The sequence below is a fragment of the Drosophila willistoni genome (genome assembly GCF_018902025.1).
Source record: "Drosophila willistoni isolate 14030-0811.24 chromosome 2L unlocalized genomic scaffold, UCI_dwil_1.1 Seg168, whole genome shotgun sequence".
In the NCBI taxonomy this organism is placed as follows: Eukaryota; Metazoa; Arthropoda; class Insecta; order Diptera; family Drosophilidae; genus Drosophila; species Drosophila willistoni.
Genome location: NW_025814047.1, coordinates 6,473,280 through 6,500,865, shown reverse-complemented (window position 1 = coordinate 6,500,865; position 27,586 = coordinate 6,473,280). Strand labels below are relative to the sequence as shown.

General features: G+C 36.2%; 2 protein-coding genes, 1 long non-coding RNA gene and 1 other non-coding gene across 6 annotated transcripts; 2 read left to right on the top strand and 2 right to left on the bottom strand.

The window, feature by feature from the left end:
* Positions 1–1,528: 1,528 nt before the first annotated feature.
* On the bottom strand, positions 1,529–15,282 carry LOC6640811 (transient-receptor-potential-like protein). 3 transcript variants are annotated; one of them, XM_023175051.2, is made up of 14 exons: positions 15,120–15,282; positions 12,206–12,392; positions 11,646–11,806; positions 7,688–7,857; positions 7,042–7,109; positions 5,500–5,642; positions 4,784–5,391; positions 4,425–4,698; positions 3,951–4,343; positions 3,663–3,858; positions 3,406–3,570; positions 2,785–3,004; positions 2,389–2,728; positions 1,529–2,332 (listed from the first exon to the last, which is right to left on the bottom strand). In XM_023175051.2, the coding sequence occupies exons 2-14, from the start codon at positions 12,233–12,235 to the stop codon at positions 1,660–1,662; spliced, it is 3,441 nt and encodes a 1,146-aa protein (XP_023030819.1). In that variant the 5' UTR covers positions 12,236–12,392; positions 15,120–15,282; the 3' UTR covers positions 1,529–1,659. The 3 variants fall into 3 exon arrangements, with proteins under 3 accessions (XP_023030819.1, XP_023030820.1, XP_002063977.1); XM_023175052.2 differs by having other exon boundaries at positions 12,206–12,376; XM_002063941.3 differs by lacking the exon at positions 15,120–15,282 and having other exon boundaries at positions 12,206–12,589.
* LOC6640812 lies at positions 8,301–9,353 on the top strand. Its single transcript, XM_002063942.4, has 2 exons — positions 8,301–8,543; positions 8,602–9,353. Exons 1-2 carry the CDS (start codon positions 8,456–8,458, stop codon positions 9,009–9,011), a joined length of 498 nt encoding a protein of 165 aa, XP_002063978.2. The 5' UTR covers positions 8,301–8,455; the 3' UTR covers positions 9,012–9,353.
* LOC124459938 lies at positions 13,978–14,516 on the top strand. Its single transcript, XR_006953895.1, has 3 exons — positions 13,978–14,037; positions 14,118–14,261; positions 14,329–14,516. It is a non-coding gene; the product is annotated as an uncharacterized LOC124459938 (long non-coding RNA).
* A 7,116-nt stretch (positions 15,283–22,398) lies between the features above and the next one.
* Trnar-acg lies at positions 22,399–22,471 on the bottom strand. The gene has a single exon. It is a non-coding gene; the product is annotated as a tRNA-Arg (tRNA).
* Between the last annotated feature and the right edge of the window lie 5,115 nt (positions 22,472–27,586).

The following is a 27,586-nucleotide window of genomic DNA, read 5'->3' as shown; positions in this document are numbered from 1 at the left end:
TCAAAATCAAATGCCAGCCGCAGTCACCAGGAAAAAAAAAATAACCAAGAGGGAACCACATTGCGCTGCCAAAACCCAAAAGTCAGTCAAGGACCTACTAACACAGCAATCCATTGAAACCATCATCCAAGGACACCCAAAATCGAACTTGTTGGCAGATGTGACAGTAAGTACATGTCGATTGGTGCGAATGGTTAGTACCCTATGTTACTTAGTTGGGTAACTAATTACATACCATTTAAGGACAAGTTAGTAGTTTAAGAGTAATGTATGTAACAGGCAGAAGGAAGCTTTTCCGACCCCATAAATATATATATATTCTCGATCAGCATCTTATGCTTGAGTGAGCTAGATATTCTGGTAAAAAGCATGCGAACAGAATTTTTTATAAATACATTAATGCATTTGTAATTATGAATTAAAAATATATATGTTTGGCTAGTGCATGGAATACTTAAGTCGGTGAGATGATCAAATCATCTCAACTAATATCGGAAAATATAATATTTCTACAATATGTGAATGCTTTGAGATTTTAGTTTTTAATTAAATTTAAATTCATAAAAATATGTTTATTTGCACTTTTATGTTTTCAATTATTTTCCAAAATATTATAATTTATTGTAAGAATCTATATAACATCATATTAGCCCGAAATGCGGAATTGACTGATCAAATATCCAGACAATAAAAATACCCAATTTGTTTGTAGCCCCTGGATCAATCATTATTTAACCAAGAATTTAATTTCTAACTATATCACTTACTATGAATCAGATAATCCGAAATATAAGTTACTATATATTTACGGGAATTAAATTATGATTGTTCAAAGCAGAATTTTTAAAGATGAGTGGACAAATTCTAAGAATTTTTTGACTACTTAAAGTTAAACGTTTAATCCATCGATTTTTAAATCAAAAGTAAATAAATTCTTAATATAGATACTATATTTGTTTAAGTAGGCTCTTTTAATTTTTCAAAACTTTATCTAAAAGTATTAATAAACATTGCGTGGCAAAGTCGTGACTTCACCCACTTGCCCAACTTAATATGCACCAAATATACCCTCTTACCTACAATTTTTGAATGGGTAAAGAAGCTGAAAAAGATGTAGCATAAAATCAATTGATATGACATCAAATTGAATTTATAATTCTTCTTTCTCTCTTCTTTTTCCCTAATGGCAACGTTTAGCTGGCGACTTGTTTATGTTTTTCTATCTTCGTTTTTCTTTTTTCTATCTTTTTTGTTGTTGTTCTTTGCTTCTTTATGGCTTTTGATGCTTCCGGCTCAGGAATTTACGCACGCTTGCCTTAAGACTCAGTGGATAGAGGAGCAAACGGAAAAAGGATATCGAGATGAAGATGGAGAAGGGGGTCCTCTAGCAGCTTGCATGCCCAAAGACCATAGATTTCGATGCTATCATAAATATCTGATAAAATAGGCAAATTGCCTTTGATATATACATTTTTTTTGTCGCATAATCAGCAAAACATTTCCCAGCTTAAATTTATCTAAATAATTTTATTGTGGTATATAAATAAAGGGAGAAATATATATGTATATATATATCTCTGTATATAATTTTTGTATATCTGTAAGGCATCAATTGGAGGAAGCTTATCACCAGAGTCCATGCTAGAATCACATTCAGTTTCAATGCCTTGGCCGCTTGGGACTCATGCTCACAACGGAGCTAATATCAGAAATATTATCATCTTTGGCTGTGGAGTTCTTTCTCTCACGATGCTGGGTTTTCTCCAGATCCAGATCGACAACTTGTATGTCAAAGGAATTCGAATTGGCCGAGGACACGCCACGATTGCGAGCCAATTCCACGGAGAAGGGAGTAGATGAATGGCTTTGTTTATTGCCCATAATGGACGCAGGAGCTGGAGCATTGGGCGCTGTTTTCCGTAGAGAAATTGGAGCCGTGGCAGTTGCGGCCAATTTACTGGGGCATAAGGGTAATTCACGTGCACGAGTATTGCCGATGGCTGATGAAATTTTAGCCGATGATGTTGATGTTGATGATGGTGCTGGTAGTGGTGCCTTGGTAGTGGGCATTAGTGCAGCCGGTGAACTCTTTCTGGCCAGTTTAAGTTCTGGTGCCGTATGAGAGCGTGCATTTTGTGCCGCTAGGGCACGGGCTGGCACCGATTTTAAAGGGGGACGCCAAATTGGCCTCTTTCTCGGTCGTTCACAATCGTTAATCTCCTCACTAATTTGATTGAGCAAATCCAACAAAGTGCTCGTCTTCTCATCCTCAAACTCAATGCGAATGGGTGACTCACGACCCGAATTGCAGCCTGGGGTTAACATAATGAGCCTGCGAAATGCCATGCATTCCAAGATTAGGTAAACTATTTTAGTGTAAACTCTTACCTCTTGGCCTCTTCGATGGCTTTGCCCAAATGTTGTAAGTTCTTGCGCTCTTTTTGGGTATTGCAACGTCCTATCTGAGAATTGGGCATAGTGCCTCGAATCACTACATTCCACTTGTGGGCAGTTGATTGCATAAGAACCAGCCGTGCCACACGCTGGAAACGCTCTCGTGCCGTCTCCTTGGGCGGCTTTGAGGGCAACGATTCAATTTTAATCTCACTCATATCCCCCTCGCCATTGACATCCGACAATTGCTCGCAGCTGCTTGTCTGCACGGGAGCCACTTGGAAATCCCTCATTAGACGTCTTTCCCATACTTTAATGCGACGTGGACGAGAGTCTATAGAAATGAAATTAGATAAAGTGACCATATTAATTCGAGTGGGGGATACTCACTCTTCTCCTTTTTGTTTGCTGACGATACATCTAGTCCACTATTCTCAAATATTTCCAGCATCTCATAGCGCATGCTATTAATCTCACTTTTCACCTCATTAATGTCATCTTCAGTCACCGGATTATCTTCAAATTTGCGATGCATGGCGGCGACATAGCGCCAAACCAAAGAGCGCATTATATTGTCATATTTATTGTACTGCTCCTGTTCTTGACGTTTCTGTTTAGAAAGAGAGAGATAGATAATAGAGGGCGCCGAAAAGCATAATCCTTCAGGACTCACAAACAAGTAGACTTGAAATCTATTCATTGATATGAAGCTTCATTTTTTTTTACTAATAGTAAACTAATTAAACTAGACCTTGATATAAACAAAGTGAGAAAATAGTTTATTGTAAATTTAAATGTGGTAAATTAATGAACTCCTTAAATAAAAGAACAGAAAATAAAAATTCGCTATTAGGACCATTACTAGTTGGGAATCTTTAAGCAAAAACTGAAAGCAACTGATAAATTTAGTATGCCAATGTTTTTGAATTAAGAACAATGAATTTAACTTGTCTTCTCATTTTATGTTCTTTCATACACAAATGTGAAAAACTATAAAAACCATTAAATCACCTTTGAACGTTGTCTGTCGATGGTCTTGCTAGACTTTCTAAATACCCTAATTACCCACTTAACCGAGGGCAACACATTGAATGGAGGTGGCAAGGTTGCACTATCCTCAAAGTAACTCATCCATAGCTTAGTACGAGCAAATTTCCACTCTGTATCCGAGTGCTCCTGTAGAAATTAGAGAATAGGTAATTAGTCAACTTCTGACCCAAAACTTTGCACAAGACGAACGAAGAAGAAAATGTGTGGGCAGAACTTACATCAATCATGGCATACGAATTGGACATCATGGCAATGAGCAAATTCAGCAATACAATCACATTGATGACGCTATACGAACCGAACATGAGTAGACCCCAGAAGCGAGTATAGGATTTGATGCCCGTTAGCTCGAAGTCATCTAAGCCCACCATGCCGAAACTGGCCCAAAACAGCGACTGCGATGACTCGAAGAGGCTGCAAGACAGTGGTGGTGAAAGGGAACAGACAAATTAGCTTAATAAATGGGCTTTTGGGCTCATTGTAATTGGCTTGGTGACTGGACTTACTTGCCAAAGCGTCGCCATTTCATACAGGAATCACCGTGAGAGCCCCAATCCGCCTGTCCTCCAGGCAAGACATAACATTTGCTCTTCTCGAGAGCGGCAAAGTACCAAAGTAACTGATTTAGACCACAGGCAAAGGCAAATAGCACCAGAGTATAGATGAAAAAGAATTTCACAATGTCAATGACCATGCGACCCAATGAAATTTGTAATGGTCCCAAATGCGGATTAATGCTAAACAGATGAACCAACTTTAAGGCGGAAAATACATTGGCAGCAGCAAACAGACCCTCGGCAATCAATTGTGGATCAAAGTCATGCCATTTCTCACGTGGTATATAGGCCATCTGTGGATCATGGGCAATTTCAGTGGCTTGTTGTATGTACGCAAAGGCTCTATAGCAAAACAAAAAGACTTTTTGCATAACAAGTAATTTCAAAGGACTTGACGGTTCACCCACTCACACACTCACTTACCGTAGACACATAACCGAAACGTAGAGACTGTTGCGTAGGAAATCTATGAAATTCCACATGTTACGCAAATAACTTTTCATACCAACAGCAAATATCTCCTGTATCTCCTCCCACATGAAGCCAATCACATAGAGTACAACAATTAGTTCCAATTTGCTGGGTGCCTGGCCACGTTGCCGTAGCTCCTGTTCATCCAGTTCGGCCTTCATGCGACTTGTACCAAAGAGACGTATAAAGTCATCGTCTGCTCGCTGAGAGACCAAGATGAGAATGACTGGCGGGGCAGAAAGTAAATAAGAGTGATGTGATGAGAAATACATACATAACTTCACTTGGTTCGGTTCTGGCACAATACTCACACAAGAAGAACAGGTAGGAGGAGGCATGAATGAGGAATTTCATAAACGGTTTACGCATAAGCTGGCCAGTCCGGCAATTCGGAGCCAACATGTAGATGAAACAGTAGAGGGGAAACAACACTGCAACTTTGGCAATACAAATAAACTTGTCCACAATGCTTTTCCGACGGAAACCTGGTAAGCCATCATACCATATCGATGACAACAATTGCTGTATATTGGCATGGGCAACAAATTTCTTTTGCTTATACGCAATGGCCTGAACAAGACGATTCAAACTCATCCGATCTCCCGGCTCATAGGTTGATATCTGTGGATCATAATTCAATATGATGGCCAGCTCATTGGATGTTCGTGTCTGATCTAAAAGATCCACAGCAAATTTCTGACATTGTCGTCGTAATTCCATATACTCGGATTTGCATTCCTGTTCAGTTAGAGCCAAATTCCTCAAATCCCAAGATAGTTGAAAGGCCGTCAATATGGGATCCTTTGAGGTGAGACATATTAACGAAGTACTGCATAGGGCACGATAAATATTCACACGTGAAAGAGAGTGCCGTAGCGAATCATTGCTCGTTAGTCGTACACATTCATCACAGCCGCAACTACAAAGTGTGCAGGATAAGATTAGTTCAGTAAATTTCTGTGTGTCTGTGTGTGTGTGAGTGTGTGAGTGTGTGTGTATGTGGTAGTCAGTTTTATCTTTCTATTACCGTATATCATGTGGCACAGGCACTGCAGCTCCTCGATCCAAAAGGATGCGCAGAATTTCAAAGTTATTCTTGTGGGCGGCAAGCATTAGAGGCGTGATATCTGGGGCAAACATTGCCGTATTAATGTCCACTTTCTGCCAGCTCTGTAAACCAAAATCATAGAGTTAAGTTACTGTTAAGTGGAGGTTAATTTAAGTTTGTTCATTCCACAGATAAAGTATTGGGTTTAGGTCAACCATTTTAAGGCATGTCGATGTCAAGTTTAAGGTTACCTAAAGTATTGATTCTCATGGATCTAAGATTAAACCAAGCGAAGGTTTATTAAGTAAGACTAAGAAAGACTAAGAAAGGTTAGATATGTATTATTCGACCATAACTATATGTTAATTATTTATTTATTGAAGTAAAAGTAAAGTTTAAGCTAACCAATCAGTAAACGTTAGCAATTGTTAAATAAGACAAGACAAAATTAAGTTAAAGTTAAATGTGAATTAGTTTAAGATAGGGCTAAGAAAAATATTGGCTTACAATAAACTATGGTTAACAAATTTAAGTAAATGTTACCAAACCCAAATGCAAAAAACTTTTAGATACACATTTTAATGCTAATAATAACTGTTTTAATTAGGTAACATTAGGTAACATTCAAGGTAAACAGAATTAGAGCTTATAAAAGGTTTAGATTAGTTTGGTACTGCAAAATGATAATCTTCTTCTACTAATGATGAGTTATCCTTTAAGTCTATCTTATCCTCTAGCGTATCTTAAGATTATTTAGGTTTAAATAAAGTTTTGCAATAATATTTAGTTAAATATTAAGAGCATATTTTGAATTTCTTTGTTAAATAGTTAAATTTTCAGTGCATATTAATGTCAAATTTCACTTTAATACAGATTCAATTCGCTATGACCTTGTCAATTGGGCCTAACGCTTCTTTAGCTGTTTAGTCAACCTATTTGAAGTATATCTAAATAACCGAAAAAAAATAAACTCACAAAAAGATGTCGCAAAGTCACTTAAATCTGGGTCTAGCCTATCATTTCTGTTAAACGATTTTATTGCATATGCGTTACAATAGTAATTTTCACGCTTCAATTGCTCTCAATGGCTGCCTAATGAAGCGTGCTCGTGTGCATAAATATGAGGCAGGAGCAGGAGCAGGAGCTAGAGCAAGTAAACCCAACTGAAGAGCTTCTTGTGTATGTACAACTTTATTTGCCATAAGCATAAACTCAAAGTGTGGAGACATTGCCCCATGCCCCATTCCCATTCGCGCTTATCGCACACTCCCAATCACTCGAACTCGAACTCGAAGCGTCTGCCTCCGACGTCCTGTACGTGCCTAACGAGAGAGATGGCAACTGTTGAGAGTGCGAGGAATCCTCACGGAAACTGATTAAAATCATGTTAGCACCCCTCTCCCCAAACACCGTCCTTTACCACGATTCCAACGATTAAGTGTGCCACAAATTAGCTGAGCTCAGCATATACTGATACAAGAAAACAAAAAAAAACTATATATCTATGTGTATATAACTTACATAGGGTTCGCCCTCCTTGTAAGTGAGTTCCTCATGCTGGAGCAGAACTTCCACAGCCTCAACAAATTCTATAGACAAAAGAAAAGAATAAATCCAATTAATTAATTATTCATAAAGGTAAAAGTTTATAGAAAGCCTATTAAAAAGGTAAAGGAGGGCTGAGCTCAGACACTATTATACGTTATTTAAAGATAGATAGAAAGAAAGTTAGATAGATTTTGTTTACTTTAGACTTCGCTTTTGGTTTGATGCCTTAATTTATTGACACAACTTTAAACCATATAAATTCTCTTTGAGTTTTGTTTAGTAACTGTCATTCTAAGTTTCTCCACTTTCACTTTGTTTATCGTCTATCGATACTTCCATAATCCTAATCAAGTTTGAATTTCAACTCTTACCTCCCGTGACTCTATCTCTTAACTTGACTCTGTCTCTTAACTATACTCTATCTCTTAACTTGTTGGTTGAATTTTATATATATGTACCTTCCATAAACCTAAGGCTACTACTGCTACGTATTTACTATTTCTAATTATTTATAAAAGTCTGCTTCTATATAAGATAGTTAAAATTTTGAAAATTTACATTTTAAATTGTGCAAAAATTTGCTCGTATTGATGTCTTAGTTTATTTTCATGTATATTACCCGCATTGATTGCATGAAGTAGAGCATCCTTTGTCTCCACGCCCATAATGACCAGCAGTTCGGTCATTTCCAGATTCTCATTATCAATGGCCAGGGTCAGGGCCCGTCGTCCCAAGGGGTCCATGCAATTGATGTTGATATGCTGCTGTCGCAAGGCTTTCTGTAAAATTCTGATTATTGGAAAGAAACAGCGGAGAGAGAGAGAGAAACCAATATATACTTAATAAAGTGGGCGGCAACTAATTAAAGACGAACGGCAAAATATTGTAAAATAAGAAAAGAAGTCAAATAACTTTTTCCTCATTTTTCTGTTTATTTTTTATGGCCCTCCTTTGCTTTTCCTTTTTGTAATGAAAGTTGGCGGCAAAGTTTCTAATTACTTGCGAAGGCCAAGCGGGGAAAATGAAGTAAGAAGAAACTTTACCAATCAATCGACTGCCAAAAAGGCACTTGGCCCAAATTTCTCTTCATCGAAAATCATATACTTATATGTATGAATAAATATTTAAACTTAGTAGCTTTTACCTAAAAATATATTATAAATACAACATCTAGTTACCTTTGCTTTTCAACTGTCAGCCATTGATTTTTACTTAACTTCGTTTTGACTGAAGGGAAATCATTTTACAATCGTTCGCCAGCAAAAATTGTTGTGAAAAAAATTCTACGACTAAAAATTTTCTATTAAATTTCAACAACAACGCGTTCGATATATCCTTTTATTTCAAACGGGGGTATTCAATTACATTTGGCAATTAAATTATTTGTATGCTGCGGAAAAAAATTAAAGAATCATCGAAAATGAATGCCACCGAAGGACAAGGTCTCGTCATCAAAATGGCCCAAAAGAATAAAGGTAAGAACAAGTCCAACCGTTTTATGATTTGGTTGATGGTTTGACTTTGTTTCACTAGAAACTCAAACGATGAAATTGGGCGGAGGCTGTGGCATTGCCACACCACATCCAAACTGGTTTGCAGCTGCTCCAATTTCACCCCCTGTGCGAGGATATGGCACACTGGTTTCACCCTTTACTCTGGCCCCGCCGCCATCGCCAGTTTCACCACTTTCGCCGCATCATCGTCATCTGGGACACACAGCATGCCAATTCTATATGGATCGCGAGGAGGAACTCTATCGTCAGGCCTGCCAGCTAAAGGGCATTGGCTTGGAGACTGGAAATGAGACTGAGAATGAGAATGAAGTTCGTACCGAAGAGGAGGATTCCCTTGGTTCTGAGGAAGAGCCACCATCGAAGGTTATCTATCGTTACACGTTGGACGAGATGAAAAGTTACAATCCATATCGTTCACTTAAATCTTAATTGCCAAAATCAAAAACTAAACACAATTACACTGGTCAAACACTTTCGAAAACATGGCACTCCACATTATTACACATCTACTTACACACACATACATCCCCCACACACACACGCAAGCAACAAGCTGAGCTTCACTACATGATCATCCTTTAACTTGATGACTGCAGGATGTCGCCTCAAGTAACTTGACTTGAATTGAAGCAGAATTTTCCCCAAAATGTTCAAAATCTACTCCATGCTCTTTATAATCGTATCATCGTATAATTGTTTGTATATTAGATGTATATTTGTTAGTGATGAATAACTAATACATATTGTTACGTGATTAGCTACCTAAACGAGGTTCCCAAAAAGTTGTCAATGAAATTTGAATTTTTCGGTTTTGGATAAAGTCTGCTGGTTGAAGGAATATCATTCTGAAGTGTAAACCACATCTAAAATAGGACTTCTTAAGAATATCTATGAATTACAGATGGTAAGCCAAATGTAAAAAAAATGGTAAAAAAATAGTTCAATTATGGACAATTTAGTGACACACATTACCGAGTCAAAAGTAGCTAGTCGAGAGTATCTACGAACTACATTAGACAAAAGACTATCTAAAAATAAGTCTAAGCAAAAAACGATAGACAAAATTTCTAAATTTTTGCACTAATATATGATTTAAACGTTTTTTTCATTTCTGTCATGTGATGATATTTGAGATAATAAATTCGTATGACTTAAGTCAATTAACGTTTGAAAACTATAGCTGGCAATTTAATTATGGCCAATAAGTTCTAACCAATCTTGGCAATAAAGTCATCCAGTCGATTGTCTTTGCCAAAGAAGTTTCAAATAAGCTAGAGAAGCTAAATGTTTTCTTTTTATATGAATGAAAATCAGATTAAAGATAAATCTGGATATGATTAAGTATACACATACAACTTAGGAAAGTTAGTTCTTTATCTAAAAAAAGTTGCATTTTTTCATGGTTTTGAAGGACATACAAAATGGTCTTGGATCTTTGATGCATTTATAAAAAAATTTATCAGACATATTATGAAATTGATACTTTGATAAAAGTATTTACCGAATCCACTTTAAACGTAAGTATTTATTTAACTTACACGCTAAACAAAACTCAAATAATGTCCTCCAACGTTCAAGGACACATATATATACACATAGCCCAAACGAATTCTTCGTGCAAAAGGTTTCTTCCTTTTGACTAGAGAATTGATGTATTTTTTGTGCTTCTTGCATAAATATGCATTATAAAACATAAACGAAATTAATTGTAAATTCATTAAAATGTATTTTAAACGACCGGAAGCTGAAGAAGAGCTTATTAAGTGGCATGTTAGCAGGATACGGGATAAGGATACAGACACAAGCACATATACACACGTTAACATAGAGGAAGATACAAGTTGGGTAACATTTTCACACCCTCGGGGGCCAAACGGAACAGAATGGCAGACTGGCAGACTGTCAGGCAGGCAGCACTCGGCAGCAGCTATGCAAATAATTGAAACCACCCAACAACATGGTGGCTGATGTTGATGGGATTTATGTTACCCACAGACATTCCCTGCCGGTAGCGGCCCATCGACACCTGCGAGCGAGTCTCTCGACGCGGCATCATTTAAACAAAACAGAAAAACAGAAGAAAAAAAAACGCATCAACACACAGGCTAAGGGGGTATCTACCGTGTTTAGTTCGAATTGTTAATATCCTTTAACTTCTTACATCTGTAATATAATGAATATAGTTTACGGATTGGGGGTAACATATTGGAATCCGAATATCACAAAGGTTTATAAGTGCAATATTGACGTCGCTTTAGAATAGGCCGACAAATCTTAAACCCAGAGACCAGAGTTTACCAGAGTTTTATAAAAACTTATCTAAAAAGTTATTCCTTATCAGAAATAATTGACTGTAGCCTACTATTTACTTAGCCAATCAAAGGTCAAAAAAGTGGCTTGGGAAAAACCTTAAACTAGATCAATCTTTTTGTAGTATAAATCCAACTCGAAACAGATTAAAAAGGTTGCAGATTACTAAAACGATAACGATAGTTACATATGTAATGACATACTCTTACATACTTATTTATTATAAAAAGTTTGGAACTGAATAGGAAAAGAATAAGCAAAATAAGGGTCCAACAAAACAAATAGGTATTTCGTTATAATATTGAAAAACAAAAAAAAACTTTAAATTTAACAACAGAACTTCTTTAATTTTTTGGAATTTTCAAAACTATTCTTGAAAGTGCCTGGGTCATCCACTTTTTTGAATCACCTTTGATGTAAATACTATTAATTAATTATTTTTTTATAAACATTATCATAGTCTTCAGATCAATAAAGATCACAAGACTTGATTGTTGTATTTCTTTATGCAATTAGTGTTATGTGAAAAATCTCACGGTGCTTTGACTTTGACTCCCTTTGACTAATGGCGATAAAATCCTTCCCATTCTCCCAAAGGATACCCCAAAGCATAATACCTCATTGAATGCATTTATAGGGTATCCACCATTGCAAAAAAATAAGAAAAGAAAGAGCAACTAGTGTAGCCCCAAACTCACCTCTAACCATGCCCCCAAACCCAAGCCCAATGGCAGACCGGGCCACTTTACTCACCTGCGTACATTTGGTATATCGCCACGCTCGACAGCCAACAGGAATTTCTTCTCCTCGAGCAGCAAAGGTTGCGGTAATCCCAGCGGTACACAGCAGCCGCCTACAGTTTTTGAGGTGTTCGAGGTGGTGTTGCCATTGCCATTGGCACCACCAGCCGATACCTGGCAGATTTTTTTTTAAAGACACAAAAAGAAGGCACTCTGAATACCTGAGACAGGTGTGTGTGTTTTGTGTGTGCGTGTGTGTGTTTTACGCGTAAACGCGGAATTGCAAATAAATAAAAAGAAAAAATAAACATATAAGAAAATTAAGTGCAAAGTGGAGCAAAGGAGGATGATGCTTGACTGGATTGTTATCCCGCCCCCATCCCGCCTCTGTACATGTTGGTAATATCCTTTGCCTCTAAATGGTATGGAAATGAAATGTGCCATTTCCAAGCGTTTAAGCTAAGCAGCAGCAGCAGCAGCGGAAGCAACTAACTTTAATCTACTTGTACTTTAAGTTAATCGAGTGTTTTTTTTTTGTTTTTGATCATTTTGCTCAATTTTGAGTGTACTTACGCCCGTTGGAGTTTTCTTTTTGCGACCCATTTTCAATTGAAGAAAATTCAACACACTGAACTGATTGTTATTTATGTGTGTGTGTGTGTGTGTGTGTGTATTGATGGAAAGTTATACAACACTGCAGTTCATTTAGTTATGGCCAACTTCCGTTTTTTTGTTTCCTGTCACCTACATGTCAAAAGGGCTTAAACACAGACACCGATAGAGGGAGGGGTAGAAAGAGAGAGAAGAGAGACTATAAGTAAAGCCAAAAAAAAACTCAAACACTAAGCCCAGGAAAACTGCAACTTTGAAATTTTCACACTGCACGCCCAAACTCCACCTCTTACCCTTTCCCTTCTCTCCCGCACACACAAAACACTTGGTTAGATGCTTTCAAATGGTTTTTTGTCTTGGTTTTTGGTTTTCGGTTGGCTTAAACTTTGTCATTTAAGCTGTTTATAATATATACACAGTTGTCTTTTTTTGTTTGGTTTTAGTTGGTCAACTTAAATCTTTTTTAAATGTTTTGTTATTTTTCCTACGGATTTTTTCAAAGATTTTTGCAAATTTTCTTGATGTTTGCTTTCTCACTTTTGGCCGAAAACTACATTTGCGATTGAAATTTCGTCTAATACATCATTAATTATATTTTGATTTCAATTACATTTCATTTTTTTCTATATATATATGTATGTATGTGTTTATATGCAGCTGTAAGTGGGGCGAAACTTTTGCAAATTTGTTTATAATAATACAAATGTTGCTACATATATGTAAAATGAATCTTATGAAAAGTAGTGAGCAAAAATTGCTCGCTCTCTCTCTTTCGCAGTCGATTCTTTGTAACAAAAGAGCTTTTTAGTGTAAAAATGCATGAGAGGTTTTTGTTGTTGGCCATTTTGGCCATAAAAAATGCAGATACCATGTAGTCACATTTATATATATATGTATATATACGTATAATAGTATATAGATGACTGGGCTTAAACAAACACACACTCACACTCACACGGGCAGACAGACTTTTGCACTTTTTCCACTTGTCCACCATAAAAAATGGCTGAGCCTCTCTACCTAGCCATTGTGTTTTGTTTCGCCAATGAACAGCGAACAGGAGCGGGCAAGGGGAAGTGAGAGAGAGCGAGAGGGATAGGGAGATAAAGGACAAAAGGCTGCCTTTTGGTTGTTTGTATTGTTTAATTAAGTTAATAGTTTAATAGAATTATAAGTGGCCAAAGAGAAGTTTTGCAATGGCTTTACACTCAAATATATGTACGTATATATGCTTTAACATGTCGGCCGATAAAACTGTCATCATAAATTCGAAAATTTATCTTTAAACGGGCATTGTGTATATATATTTTACAGACAGTGTTTTTTAAATTTCCACTAGGAAACCAATAAAAATGATTAAATGCTCTGCAAGAAATAAAAAGTAATTAGCTAGATAATCGAGTAGGTAGAGAGGATTATTCCCTCGGGTAGTTGACTATATAAAACATACACAACGCATATTGGAAACTGATTAATTGTATCTAATATATATTTCCCACAAAATAAAGGTATGAATACCTATTAACTATATTCAAAATGACAGAAATATTAATCAATGTAGTTACCTTTCAGCACCTCTAGCTATCGATCATATATTTATTTGTTGACCAATCTGTCTATATATAAATATCTATCATCCGTATATTCTCCGTATAAATAATCCGTGTTCAAAAGCAGCAGTAAGCAAATTAGTTTCAGTTTTGGAACTTAAATTGATTGTTTCTTAGTTGCTAGTTTTCAGTTTTTCGAGTTTTGGTTTTGTGGATGGGACAAATCGCTTATGACCCAGTCAGGTAATTTAATTTTGGTATTTAATAATTTCTAATATAATTTCTATTTTTATCAAAAATTTTTGTATATCTGAAAAATATAGCATGATGACAAGACATATGCCATTTAACTTTTGAGTCCTAAAATCCTTTTAAAACTGATTTTACCCTTTTTAATTTGGAATTATATTGCACACTCTTATGGAATGCTACTTCAGTTTCAGAATATCTCATTGCAAGCTTGACAAGTAAGTCGTATATTATTTTCTCTCCATAGATTTTCAAAAGCAATTGCTATTTTCACTTTTCCTATAGCAAATTGTTAACAAAGCACCACAATCGACGACTGCAGGTCTGGGGGTCTGTGGGTATAACCACAAAAAGGAAGACTTTGAAGTGGTCACGCAATTCCGATAAATCCTCGTACTTAAAAATGCCTTCATTGCAAAATGATCATTTTTCTTGAACCGAAAATCTTGTTTTTTCTAGATCCGTCCATGATGCCATTGGTTATTCAATTTTATTTTCGTTTACTATTTTTATGATTTTTATATAAAGAGGTTTCTATATAGTCGTTTTTATTATTTTGTCCTTTCTTTGTTTTTGAATATTCGACAGTTTTCAGCAACATATTGGTTAGCTCCTGAACCAACTTTTTGAACCGTCACAGGTTAGCTTCTAGATGGGAGGCTTAAATTTATTTATTGAAGTTGTTTAAACAAATTTATATCTCTCCCACTCTCGTCTGTCTCTCTCTCTCTCTCTCATTCTCCCTCTATGTGCGTGTCTCTCTAAATAGAATAACTCGGAGAGTATAATCTTAGGCTTTTGTGATTAAAACTGCTTTTGATTTAGTTTAGATGTTATGCACAAAATGAAAGTTTTCCTCAATTATACACACTTGCACATACACACACGAACACACAGATATATACACACTTCAATGACCACACAATGGCTACTTCGTTTCTTTCCTTCTGTCTCTCTCTCTCTCTTTCTCTTTGTCTCTGTGTGCGTGTGTGTCTCTCTGTTTTATCCATTCAGTTATAACTAGGTAGTATATAATTCACTTTGGCTTTATGGGAAACAGCACATAAGCCACTTACTTCTTGCATTCTTGCACACAAAAACGTGTGCAATTGTTCAACTTTACCGCACAATGGACGACAACGACAACGACAGCGACGATGTTGAAATTTCATATGTATAAGGCTTAGAGTATTGGTCGAACTAAGAAAGACCAAACAAAAAGAGTATAGTGACCGAGAAATAAATAAAGCAACTACTAGACAATACAATTTTTGCGTTGCATACGTTCAGGGTCTCAACGACAAACTGCGTACCGTTAGCCACGAGGCACTCGCAAAAATTTTCCCCAACTTGACCGAACACACGGAAATTTATACCTTTTATGCCCCTCTGGGAGGTAGACGGGGAGAGCGCTGATGATTGTTTGGGGGGAAAAATGGCGGGCATTTGTAACTAATTTAATTAGACTAAAACGTCAAATATTTGTTTGCAGACAGCAAATACATACAAAAAGGAAGCAAAAAGAAGAAAGAAGAGAGGGAGGAGTGAACGGTATGAAGGTTGGACCCACCACACAAACACACACACAAGTTCAACAAGCAAACATATTTATATGCCAACTGGCCAACAACTGACGACAGGTGGCGTTCTCACCTTGTCTAGGGTCACCGCCCATCAACAAGTTTAAGGCGATTATCAAATGAAATGGTATATAGTATATATATATGTATATATATCTGGTGTCTGTATATGGTAAGTTAAGGACAAAGTCTCACGACTGTCAGCAATTCAATTACAACTAATTTGCTGTGATTTCATTTGCATTGGCCCCCATCGGTCGCCCACCTTCAGTCTAGTCTCTCATGTCTGTCTATTCTTTCCTTTCTAATTCTGGGGTCGCCTTGTAAGTACTTCCACACTTTGTTATTGCACATTTTTATTTTTATTCTTCTTTTTTTCGCTTCCATGCTGTCAAATGCAGCGTATTTAATTTGATTGTGAAAATAAGCTACTTACAGGGTAGTCGAGGTAGAAGTAGTCACAAACAACTCAAGCAGAAATCGAGTCAACAGTTAAATGTGGTCGTATATTAGCTTAGGGTTTAATTATAATAACTTATTTAATTTAAAAATGTTGCTATTAGCACATTTGTATTACAATTGTTACTTCATCTTAAGTCGGTAGTGGAAGAAGAATAGTCTTAGAATATAAATACACGTGATATTGAGATATTTTTTAAGGTTCATTGATCTAAAACAAACATATTTGTTTGAGATATATATTTGAGAAGATTTTGAATATGTTAACTAGCAACTTGGACCCTTATGCAAAGACAAATAACATTGGTTTTCTTAGTCTTGATAATATTTATTTAGCCTACTTCTACTATTTGGACTCTTCTTGATCTAAAAATCCTTTTCCTCCACATTTTACAAGTCGGTCTATATCCAACAAAAGAAAGTCATTTTTCAACCTCGATATTACCACACCGTCTAAAAACTGACTTGAGTCAGTCGTTTGCTCAAAAGCTTTACTCAAAAATGACTTCAATATACGCCAAAGATCGACACCCGGAAGAGGAGTCAATTGCACTTTTTTTTAAATAAAAATTGTTAACAAACTGTGCCCAGATACTGCTTTTTTAAATCGAAATCCAATGGCAAATTGCTCGTTTTGTTTTAAACGGCAACAGAGCCGTTGGTGTCCGTCTACAACAATAGTTGAGCAAAAAGTTTAACCTGTTGAGAAATATATATTACTTATACCCATAAAAATCTTATTAAATCCCAAAATATAAAGAAATTATCAATATAAAGCAGACTAAATCAAAAAGTTTTAACTCCTGATAACCTAAAATTCTTTTCAATCTTCCTATTAGACGGCTTAAGTATTTAGGTGTATACCATTTGATTACTTTGAAAACTCATAGGAGTGTTAGTGGCAAAAAAAATGCTTTTGTTCCCAAAATATCAATTTGGATGCAATTTCAATTTTCCTCTGTTGTGTGCTAGAACAACGTATACGAATTTACCCATATGATATGATATATTTCATTAGTTTGAAAACATTTTTATACCAATTTAGGATTATCAAGTCAGCAGGAGTAGAGAGAGAGGGAGATAGAGCTAAAAGAGCAACAAATGCCATCAAATCGAAAAAAAAGAAAGGAAAAAACGTGCAGTAAGCAACCTTCTTCAGCTGGCAAAGCAAACCAAAATTAAATCAAAAATCTTCAACTAGATTTTGATGAGAGAAGAGTAGAGACCAGATGAGGACAACAATTGAGGACCTCGCATGGTTGCACGTTTTGTGGCAAAAGCCAAAGAAAAACACTGCCAGAGCAGGGAGCAAAATAGAAAGAGAAATGGCAAAAGAGAAGGAAATTCATTTAAAAAGGCTGGCATCTCATGCTAGAACTAGGATGTAGGTGGATGGATGGGTAACCATGACGGCATATCAGTGAATACCAGGAATGCAGCATGTGATTGTTGTTGTTGTTGTTGTTGCTGTTTCTGTTGTTGTTGGCCAAATGAATCGACTTGAATTGACGGAGTTGCCTTTTAAGTTGCGCCTGATGGTATTCTACATTGTGAACGCTGTGACGCGACAGGAAATAAGATTTCTCTCGCCAGGTGCGCATATCGAGTGTGTGTGTGTCTTTCAGTTTGGGTGTATGTGTGTGACAGGTCTCCTTTAGCATGTTGCTTATAAGCACTGCCTCAGCAGTCCCTTATGCAAACACCAACAGACACTAAGTAGCATAGTTACACGCACACAGAAGCAGGTTATCCTTATGATATATCTAACCAGGCAAAGAATATTCTTCAGCTACATGGATTGCATCGGTGTGTGTGAGTGTGTTTCTATATGTTTATGGTTGTATATGTATACATATGTGTGTGTGTGTGTATGTTACTCTGTGTGCGGCAAATAAAATTGCATTCAATATTTTTCTTGGTTTTTGTGTGTTTTGATGAGATTTCTTTCCCTTTCCCTACTCATCTCTTGGTCTTTTCTACTACTGTTCGTTCTCTCTTGCTCTCTCTTTTCCTCTTGCATCATTTTTGTTTGCCTTGCATTAAATTTATGGCTGCTGCGTTGCATTTGCCATAAATTGTATGCTGATGGCTTCCCATTATTTTATGCTGCATGCGAAAATTTGTTATTGGAATGCATAATTATAGACATTGATTTAGCTAGGGAAGAATGCATTTCACAATGGCTGGGTTGAGTTATATTGTATATACACTTTTTTAAAGCGAAAATATTAAGTTAATGAAATAACTTTTTTTAACAGATATATTTTAGCTGCAATTATAGTTATTTTCATGGCCATAAGTTTTTTAAAAAAAGGTCTATACCTTATAGTAACGTTTTAGTTTTGACCTCTTAGTTTTCCTGCAATACATAGTTTGATGTGATATTTCCGAAAATATGATATGATATCGAGAGATACCTGATCTCTATGTACCGAAAAAGATAAGCAGGTGAGCCTGTTGCGGTGTTCTACCATAAATTGGCCAAAGAAAAAGAAGGTTTTTAGGTTACGGCAATCACAGTCAATGCGGAGAATTTTGATCCTTAAGGTAAGCAACAGACTGAAAAGATATTCATTGTCTTCAACAACTTTTAAACTTTTCGTATGACTCAAAAATTGTCTGTAAATAATATTTCTTTCCTTCGTTTTTTTACTATCCATTACGCATTACAATAATTTTTTAATTCTTTAAAAAAAAAAAGGAAATTCTCTGACTGCATATTATATAACTAATTTATTCTAGCAAAAGATCAGCCTTGTTGAAAGTATTTACTTTCTAAGAGTTGAATGTTCTATAAAACAGTGACACTTTTCGCTTTAAATTCTTTTCTGTAAAGATAATTTTGGCATCGAAGAACCAAAAACTTTTGCATTCAGCAGCTAAAAGTATGCTATGCTATATACAATTCACTTACTGTTGACCAAGTTTTATTGCATATTTTAAGGACTGCATTGAATTTATGCTTCCGTTTTCGATCTGTTTCAGTTTCATCCCCTCAAAAGCCAACCACTCCCCGCACCCACCCAGCAATAGCAAAAGTAACGTCATGGCGTGTGGAATTGGCCATTTGCGTAGGCATGTGGGGCCAGAGCAATCTTTAAATATTTATTTCATTGCAAATACCAAACCATTGAGGCATTCAATTTTTTGCTGGATTTTCATCAATGAACTTTTTCGGTGTGTGTACAGCTTGCTAGCTAACTGGGCTGGACCTTTAAAATTTAAAACGAAACAAATAAACAAAATTGCTTTTTGAACAAATCCGTGAGCTAACCGCACAACAACACAAGCAGCAAGTAGCAAGAAGCACAAGCAATCCTTGTGGTAAAATAAATTTGCTCAACATCAGCAACTGAGCAACGTTCTCGTCCTCATTCTCCTTCACTCAGGAATCCTGAGGTGTGAGAGCGTACGTGCCGAGACATGAAACTTGCCAAACGGATTAGAGAGTCAAAGCGAGACATCCGCCTTCACCTCAAGATACAACAAGACGATGGAAAGCCGACCCATACCCATCTCCATCCCCATCCCTGAATCTAAACCCCACAAAGGATTTAAAAGGCAATCAAATTTAATTGTTTTGCGGTTAACCGCAAAAACTTCTTTCGAACCCTATCCCAGATGACCCATAATTTTTGCAGCTGCTCGACTAAAAATGTCAATAAGAACATTTTGTGTTTCTCCTTGTTTCTTTGATTTACAACACAACGCAGAAAACGAAAAACATGAGACACAAATCACAAGTGGAGAAAAGAATTTTAAACAAATTTGGATTTTTGAGATTCTGACGTACTTAAAGATATGTAAATTTTTATTTTTTGGTTTAGTTTATAAATAAAATTCACCTGTGCATTTGTTTACGTGGGCCGTACCAATTAGACGTAAACAAATCAACGCCGGAAGTGGGCCAAACAAACTAACTAAGAGCAGCAAAACTAGAAATCAATTTTAAAATAACAGGAAAATCTTAATGACGGTGATGATGATGAATAATTCTCCTACAAGTCAGAAAATTTGTCATTGTTCCACTTTGACACAAGTTCAAGCAGCAAGGTCCAAGGCTTTTATTTATTTTCTTTATATATTGTATATATATACTTAAATATATATGTAACATTGATCTCTGGCTGTCAACGTCTGGTGTAGAGGCCAAGTGACACTATTTTTGTAAATTATAACACACACTGAAAGATATTTATACATAATTCTAGATGTCATAAAATGCGGCGCCAGTCAACGAACGACTCGACACGACGACGAATAGCGACCCCCACATGCCACATGCCACACAAAAGCAAAAGAAAGCTAAAAGAGAGAGGGAGGTGACAATTAAATTCTTAAGTCATTTTGTTCAAATTAAATAATTTATATTGCCATTTGTCTACATATTTTACATATTTCCCATTAATGACCCAGAAAACTAAGAAACAGATGAAAGGCCCACAAATTGATTTGGAAAGATGGCTAAAAGGCCCACAAATATACTCCTAATAGCCACATCACCCGCCTCCCCAGGGGGTCAGAGAATTTTAACTGAACGTATGTGTGTGGGTGGGTGGGTAAAATGTTTTCTATAGAGCAAGGTCAAAACCAATCTGCTTGGAATGCCAATGTTCTAAAGAATAAAGAAAACATTTCGCAAACTAAAAATTATGCTCTAGCCCAATTGCATAGATGCAAACTAGAGCTTTTGTCTTTCTTAGGTCAAATTTGTAAATGGAAGAATATGCAAATGTATCTGAGGCAGTAATGTACTTCTCTAAAGTGATTCGTAACGTATAACCAAGTCAATGAGGTGAGTAGGTGCCGCTCTAGACATATTGTCTTCTAATTTAAGAAATAATGCTGCTCTTATCACAAAAGATGCCAATCACAAAACAACAAACACATTAGTTGAATTGATAAAAATGAAGGGAAAGCAAATAAGAGAAAGCAAGTAAATAGAAACCAAATAAATCATAATACAAGTCGAACTGTTTGAAAAGTTTTTCTTATGTGGTGTCTTCTTTCATCATCTCAAAGACCAAAAATAATCGAAACTACATCTTAAAATAATGGAAGATGGGAAAAAACCAATAATACAATAATTTTTAGATTTCAAAAACCCAAAATAAAATTCGTGAATAAGTCAATTATAGTAGGTACTTGCTTTTTATTAATATCATTAAAAACTCTGTCTATAAAAATTTCCGTTGAAGCAAGGTTTGATTATATAAAACTTTCTAATGAAACATCATGAATTAGCTGAAATATCGATTTCCAGAGAGCTGTTACAATAACATTCATTTAAAATACAAAACTTTTTGGACCAGAAAACAAACAAGAAAATAGATAAATAATTTAATTAATTTCTAATAAAATAAATAACACAATGTTGTTCTGATTAGACACATTTTCTTTTTATACCCTTGCAAAAAGGGTATATTAATTTTGGTCAAAAGTGTGCAACGCATAGAAGGAAGCATCTCCGACCATATAAAGTATATATATTCTTGATCAGCACGACGAGACGAGTTCAAATAGCCATGTCCGTCCGTCCGTCCGTCCGTCCGTCCGTCCGTCCGTCCGTCTGGATCAACGCAAACTCCTCCTAGACCGTAAGAGCTACAGAGCTGAAATTTTGCATGTAGGCTTGTATATACTGCAGGCGTTGTATATCTCGGATTCAGCCGGATCGGATCACTATATCATATAGCTCCCATACAAATGGCAAAGTCACGAACAGTGACTTTTCTTAATAACTTCGTTATTTTCTGAGCGATTGTCGTGAATTTTAATATTGGTGAGTTAATTACACATATAAACGACTATGCCAAATTCGATCAAGATCGGGTGACTATATCATATAGCTCCCATAGGAACGATCTTTCGAAAACAGTGACTTTGGTGAATAACTTAGTTACTTTTGACGCGATTGCTTTCAAATTAAACATTTGTTAGTTTAATATATCTATTAATGATTGTGCCAAATTTGATAAGGATCGGGTAACTATATCATATAGCTCCCATAGGAACGATCGGTGGAAAACAGTGACTTTGATCAATAACTCCGTTATTTCCTATGTAGGCCGTTCTTTCGCAAACATTAGCCTTTTTAGCTTAAACGTTTTTCCACTTTTGATGGCTATAGGTAAGGAAAGAGTTACCAAAAATGTTGCAAGGGTATACAAACTTTGACGCGGTCGAAGTTAGCCCCGGCCCTCTGGTTTTTCTTAAGCTATAAACTGGCAATTTAATTAAATTAAATTAGCAATAAAATAAATAAATTTCGTTTCGGTTTCTTAATTAAAACAAATTGCTAAAAAAAAGTACACATCGATCCTGCCAGGAGTCGAACCTGGAATCTTCTGATCCGTAGTCAGACGCGTTATCCATTGCGCCACAGGACCTGTTGAGTGAAACGGAAATTGCAGCAACAATCAATCTCACATTAAGTAAACATTCTGGTGACTAATATTCAAAAATTCTTTAATTTAAGTATTGTTTGTTTTCTTGTTAAGTGGAAATTATATTCGCTAATAAGTTAAATGTATTTCATTCCAATCTATTGCAGTCATTGCAAACATTTTTTTTCGTTTTTGACTTGCCTGCTTTGGCTCACGTACCATAACCACCTCGACCCCGACCCCACTACTCCTTGCCCCCTTTTGTTTTGTCCGCCCACAATCCCCGAGAAAGAATAACCAAATATTGAGGCTAATGGACCAATGCTGCGTGTGATGTATTCGGCATTTTATTATTAGCTACATGTATACCCTCTCTATCTCTCTCTCTCTCTCTCTCTCTCTCTTACTCTAATTCGCCCTTCCCCCCTCTTAGCAAAAACAACAACTGTAAAGAAGTTTTTCACTCCGACTGAAAAACATACATTTGGCTTCACTTTATGTTGCGCCAACAACAAACTAAAAACTAAAAAAAAATACAAAAAAGAAAAGCATTTCGAAAAATTGTGCAACGAAATAGAGCCACGAGGCAGCAAATATGTATCCATGAGATCGAGAGAGAGAGAGAAAGAGAGAGAGAGAGAGAGGCGTCCATGTGAGAGTGTATGTGTGTAGTTAATGCCAACCCGGTTCGAAAATGCCGAAAAACATTTTCGAAACTTAATTGAAATTGGAAAAAAAATTGTTGCTAGCCAGTTGCGTGTGCAATAAGCCAGCCGTGAGACGGGCAAGATTTCTAGCGGGAAATGTCACAAGGCACAAATAAAAGAAAATGCATTCACATTGATATGTAAACATTTATGAAGTGAAAAGTGTTGAACAAAAAGGAAAAAAAAAATAAACAAAAATAATAGCAAAAACCAGGATAAAACTCGTAGCGAAACAATTGAAAATGCAGCCAACAGAGGCAGTTGGCCAGGTTCGGGAGGCAGTTGCTAACGGTAGCTAAACGATTTTGTGCACACTAAATAACAAACAGAAGTTTTACCAGACAGACAGGGAAAAAACATAGAGAGAGAGAGAGGGAAAAAAAATACTAAAAAGGAAGAAAAAACTTGGGAAAATCAAAAGAAAAAAAAACAGACAACGTTAGAGCAGAAAAAGCATTGCAGAAACGGTGAACTACTGGCTTTGGCTCTGGCTTTGGCAAGGTGAGCAAGCGGAAACAAAACCAACAACAACACTGACAACAACCAACAACAGCAACAACAACAGGAGCAATAACAACATTAACAGAGACTAGAGCCCGGCAACTAAAGTTATTTGCAACCTCATGAAAACCCAAATGCTCTTTGCCTCAACTTTCTGTTCGTCGACAGATTGTTGAAAAGTTCTTTGTTAATCAATTTAAAGGCATTAAAACGAATTGCATCAAAAGTGATTGATTAAATTGAAGTGAAGACTTCAAAGAAAGCGAGAAAATACCTGTAAGTTACGTTAAACTCACCTTTCTCAATTCGCAACTTGATTAGGGTGGGTTAAGCACGTTTTATGACTCTATCAAATCAATATAAGAAATCAATTTCGATTTGGACATTGTAGCTTAAAAATTGGTTTACTAGATGAAGCTAAAATAGCTGAAATATTCGTTTTATAAGATGAATGAGGGTTTTGATTTGAAGTATATACTACATATGTATAGTGATAAATTGTAAACTCTGAGTGTTAATAACTTCTACTGGATATAAAAACTCAAAAACTAATTGTTATTTACTCAGATTACTTTACAAACGCGTCGACCGAAAAGCAAAAAAAAAAACCTTATAATTGTTAACCCAGAAAGTAGAATGGGATATCAAAGAGCAAATATAAATGTTTTCGACTGAATTTCAAACATAAGAACTGCTAAATTTGCCTCAATATCCATTGTTTAAATATAATTTTTTAGCTTAGAGCCATAGACAAGTAGAGATATTAAATATGTCAATTTGGGCTAATAACTGTCAACAAAGTCTTTTATATTGAGTAGGAAATATTAAATAAAGGTTTATTCTTTGATCTATATGATCCATGGCATAAACTTCAAATCTGACAAAACGTATGTAATGTAAAATTGTCACGAACTTATCGGAAAAAAAAATGTATCCTTAACTCAAATACATGACAATGCAGCTTTTAAAGCTTATTCTGATAATTTGAGAAAGAAGTAGACCAAAAGTTCCTCATAATACTTGATCTCTTTGTCTTTATAGATGTAAATAACTTTTATAAATTTTAGACTACATTTCTTTCTAAATGATTTTATTTTTTCCCAATTTCACATTAAGCCAAGAATATTTGGGTCTTCAAAGATTTTAGCTTTAAATCAGATCTATCCTACTTTCAGCTTCACCTGCTTGTTAGGACAAATTTCATGAGAAAGTAAATGTGTCCGGTATGTCAAAGTGGACAAGTTGAAAAACAAAAACGTGCTGCTCTCACGATTTTCGATTTAGGCACAAAAAAACAGAACGCACACTCGCACACCTATACACACACACACTAACAAAAAACACAGTGAGAAACAGAAAAACAGGGCATAGCGACCACCAGCCGCGTTTAGCGCATTTAAAGGATTTGCATTATTTAAACAAAGCCAAAGTCAGGCAGAGGAGAAGATGAAGGTGAGAGATAGAATGGAGAGAGAAAGAGAGCAATGAAAGAGGAAGAGTTGGCCCAGCGAGCGGTCTGTGACATCAAAGCCGAGTGCATTTAGGTCCGAAACCTGTGCAAATCAAACTGCAGCTTAGTCCTAGGCAGCGTTTGTACTGTTTACTTTAGACTTTAAAGTTCCTCCACGCCACTCTGCCACCCCCGCTGCCACATTGTGTAGTACATGTACATTGTACATATATGTGTAGGAGGATCCGGTGCCAGACCACAAACGTATCTGGGCACGTTCGCATCAAGTGGCCGCTGGCTGTTGCTACTATTGGACTGGCCTGAGTATATTGTTTATTTATTTTTCGCTGACCAGGAGCCAACAACGGCGCAGGGGTTGGTGGGTGTGTGCGGTGCGGTTGCTGAAAACTCCCACGGCTGCTGCCAACTGCGCGTATACGTATTTTCGTTTGTTTTTTTCTTTTGCCAAGGCTTCGTTTACGTTTGTTGTTTATGTGACCGTCGTCGTTGTCTTCTTTCTTTCAAGCACTTTAAGTTGGGATTCACTAAGGCGAAAGACAAACCAATTAGATATCCAAGTACAAACGTCTTTCTCTCTCTCTCTCTCTCCCTCTCCCTTTCTCGTCCATCAATTTGATTCTGTGTTTATCTGTGTCTGTGTGTCTGGACATGACGCATGGCCACCTTTTATAATGTTGTCGGTTGTAGACGGCGTGCCCGTTCGGCAATTAGGCATTCTTCCGTCTGATAAGATATTATTTTGTCTATGTGTTTGTGTGAGTGTGTGTGTGGGTGTGATTGTCGGTGAGTAGGAGGGGGCGTGATACTTCTATTCCGTTTACTCTTATCGTACGTGCTGGTAACCCATATATAAATAGAATACCGTAACCAAATAATCCATCCAAGATAATAAAGTTAGTAGATCTCGGTTTGTCTAAAAGTGTGTGACTAGCTAAAACTATGCAATTATTTATGGTTCACACATTCCAGTTATAGATTACAGAATGCCCTTCAAATGAATGAATTCTCTAGTTTATTGCAAAATTTATAGAAATGATATCAGAGTTCTTATTATTGCAATATTTTGTGCAAGGTCTAGAAATTGGGCCAAGTTATTTCATGAATTCTGCTTTGGAAGTCCTATTGGATCTAATCTAAACTGAACTCAAAGTTAACTTCAACTAAACCGAAAATAAACTCAAACTGAACCCAAACTGAACTTAAACTGAACTCAAACTGAACTTAAACTGAACGCAAAGTGAACTCAAAATGAACTCAAAATGAACTGAACTGTAACTGAAACTGAACTGAAAGTCAACCAAAACTGAACTTAAATGAGAATCTGATATCTATTCGCAAATAAACATTATCTAGAAAACTAATTTTGGCATTATACATTGTAAAGTACTATCCCAAAGTAAAGACTTAACTCGTATTCTCTGCTTGTGATAAGCTAAAATGTAAATTTGAAAGATTCCTATTTAAATGCGTGAAACTTGAAGGATTTCTGGCTAATCTAGTCAACTGAATCTATTGGAATTTATCCGCACTATGCAAATCAGATAAGCTTTAGCAATTTCGGGCGAAGGTCACATCGAAAATGTTTGTGTAATATAACGAGCAGTTAATCTGAGAAATGCCAACCAACTATCCACATATAGATACTATATGCCGAAGAAGACGAAAAACATCTAAAGCAAAACGTGACACATATGTATGTATATATAGCAAATGTATATATACATATATGTATATGTATGTGGGCATGCCAACAGCGGCAACAAGTTGCGAAAATGTGAACCAAAAAAAAAAAAAAACACGAAAAAAAACTAAGCGGGAATAGGAAGTCATATAGCCTGGCACATAGCCCACATATATAGGCACACACAGACACACACACACACATGCAGAAAAGTATGAAAAAATGTGCTAAAACGACAACAGGGAAAATCATTTTCATTTTGCTTACAAAACGCTAGAGGACCAAAAGACTGAGCGGGAGATAGAAAGAGCAAGAGAGAGAGGGAGAGAGAGAGCCACATACAAATTGCTTTGCAATTTATTTTTATAACAACAGCCAAGATAGATCCATACATACAAATACAACTACAAATTGCATATATATGTATTTTCTTGTTGTTTTACTCTTACTAGAAAAGGGTATACTCTATATTTTTAATTGCTTGGCCTTTAGTTTTTTGACTCTCGTGTAACGGTTTAGAAAATGGAAATGCTTTACACCAAAAACCCCTTGTCCCCTTGATTTTCAATATAATAGTAAATTTCTTCTCAGATACTAACTATCTGATCGTTAACCACTCCTTTGCGGAAAAGATAATTAGTTCATAGTGCGAAAAGAAATTACATAAATAAACCCTGAGGTGTTCGCCCTATTGAATATGAATTTCTTTATTACCGATAAGTTCGCCAATCTTTTGAGATCCCTAACATAGGCAGAAA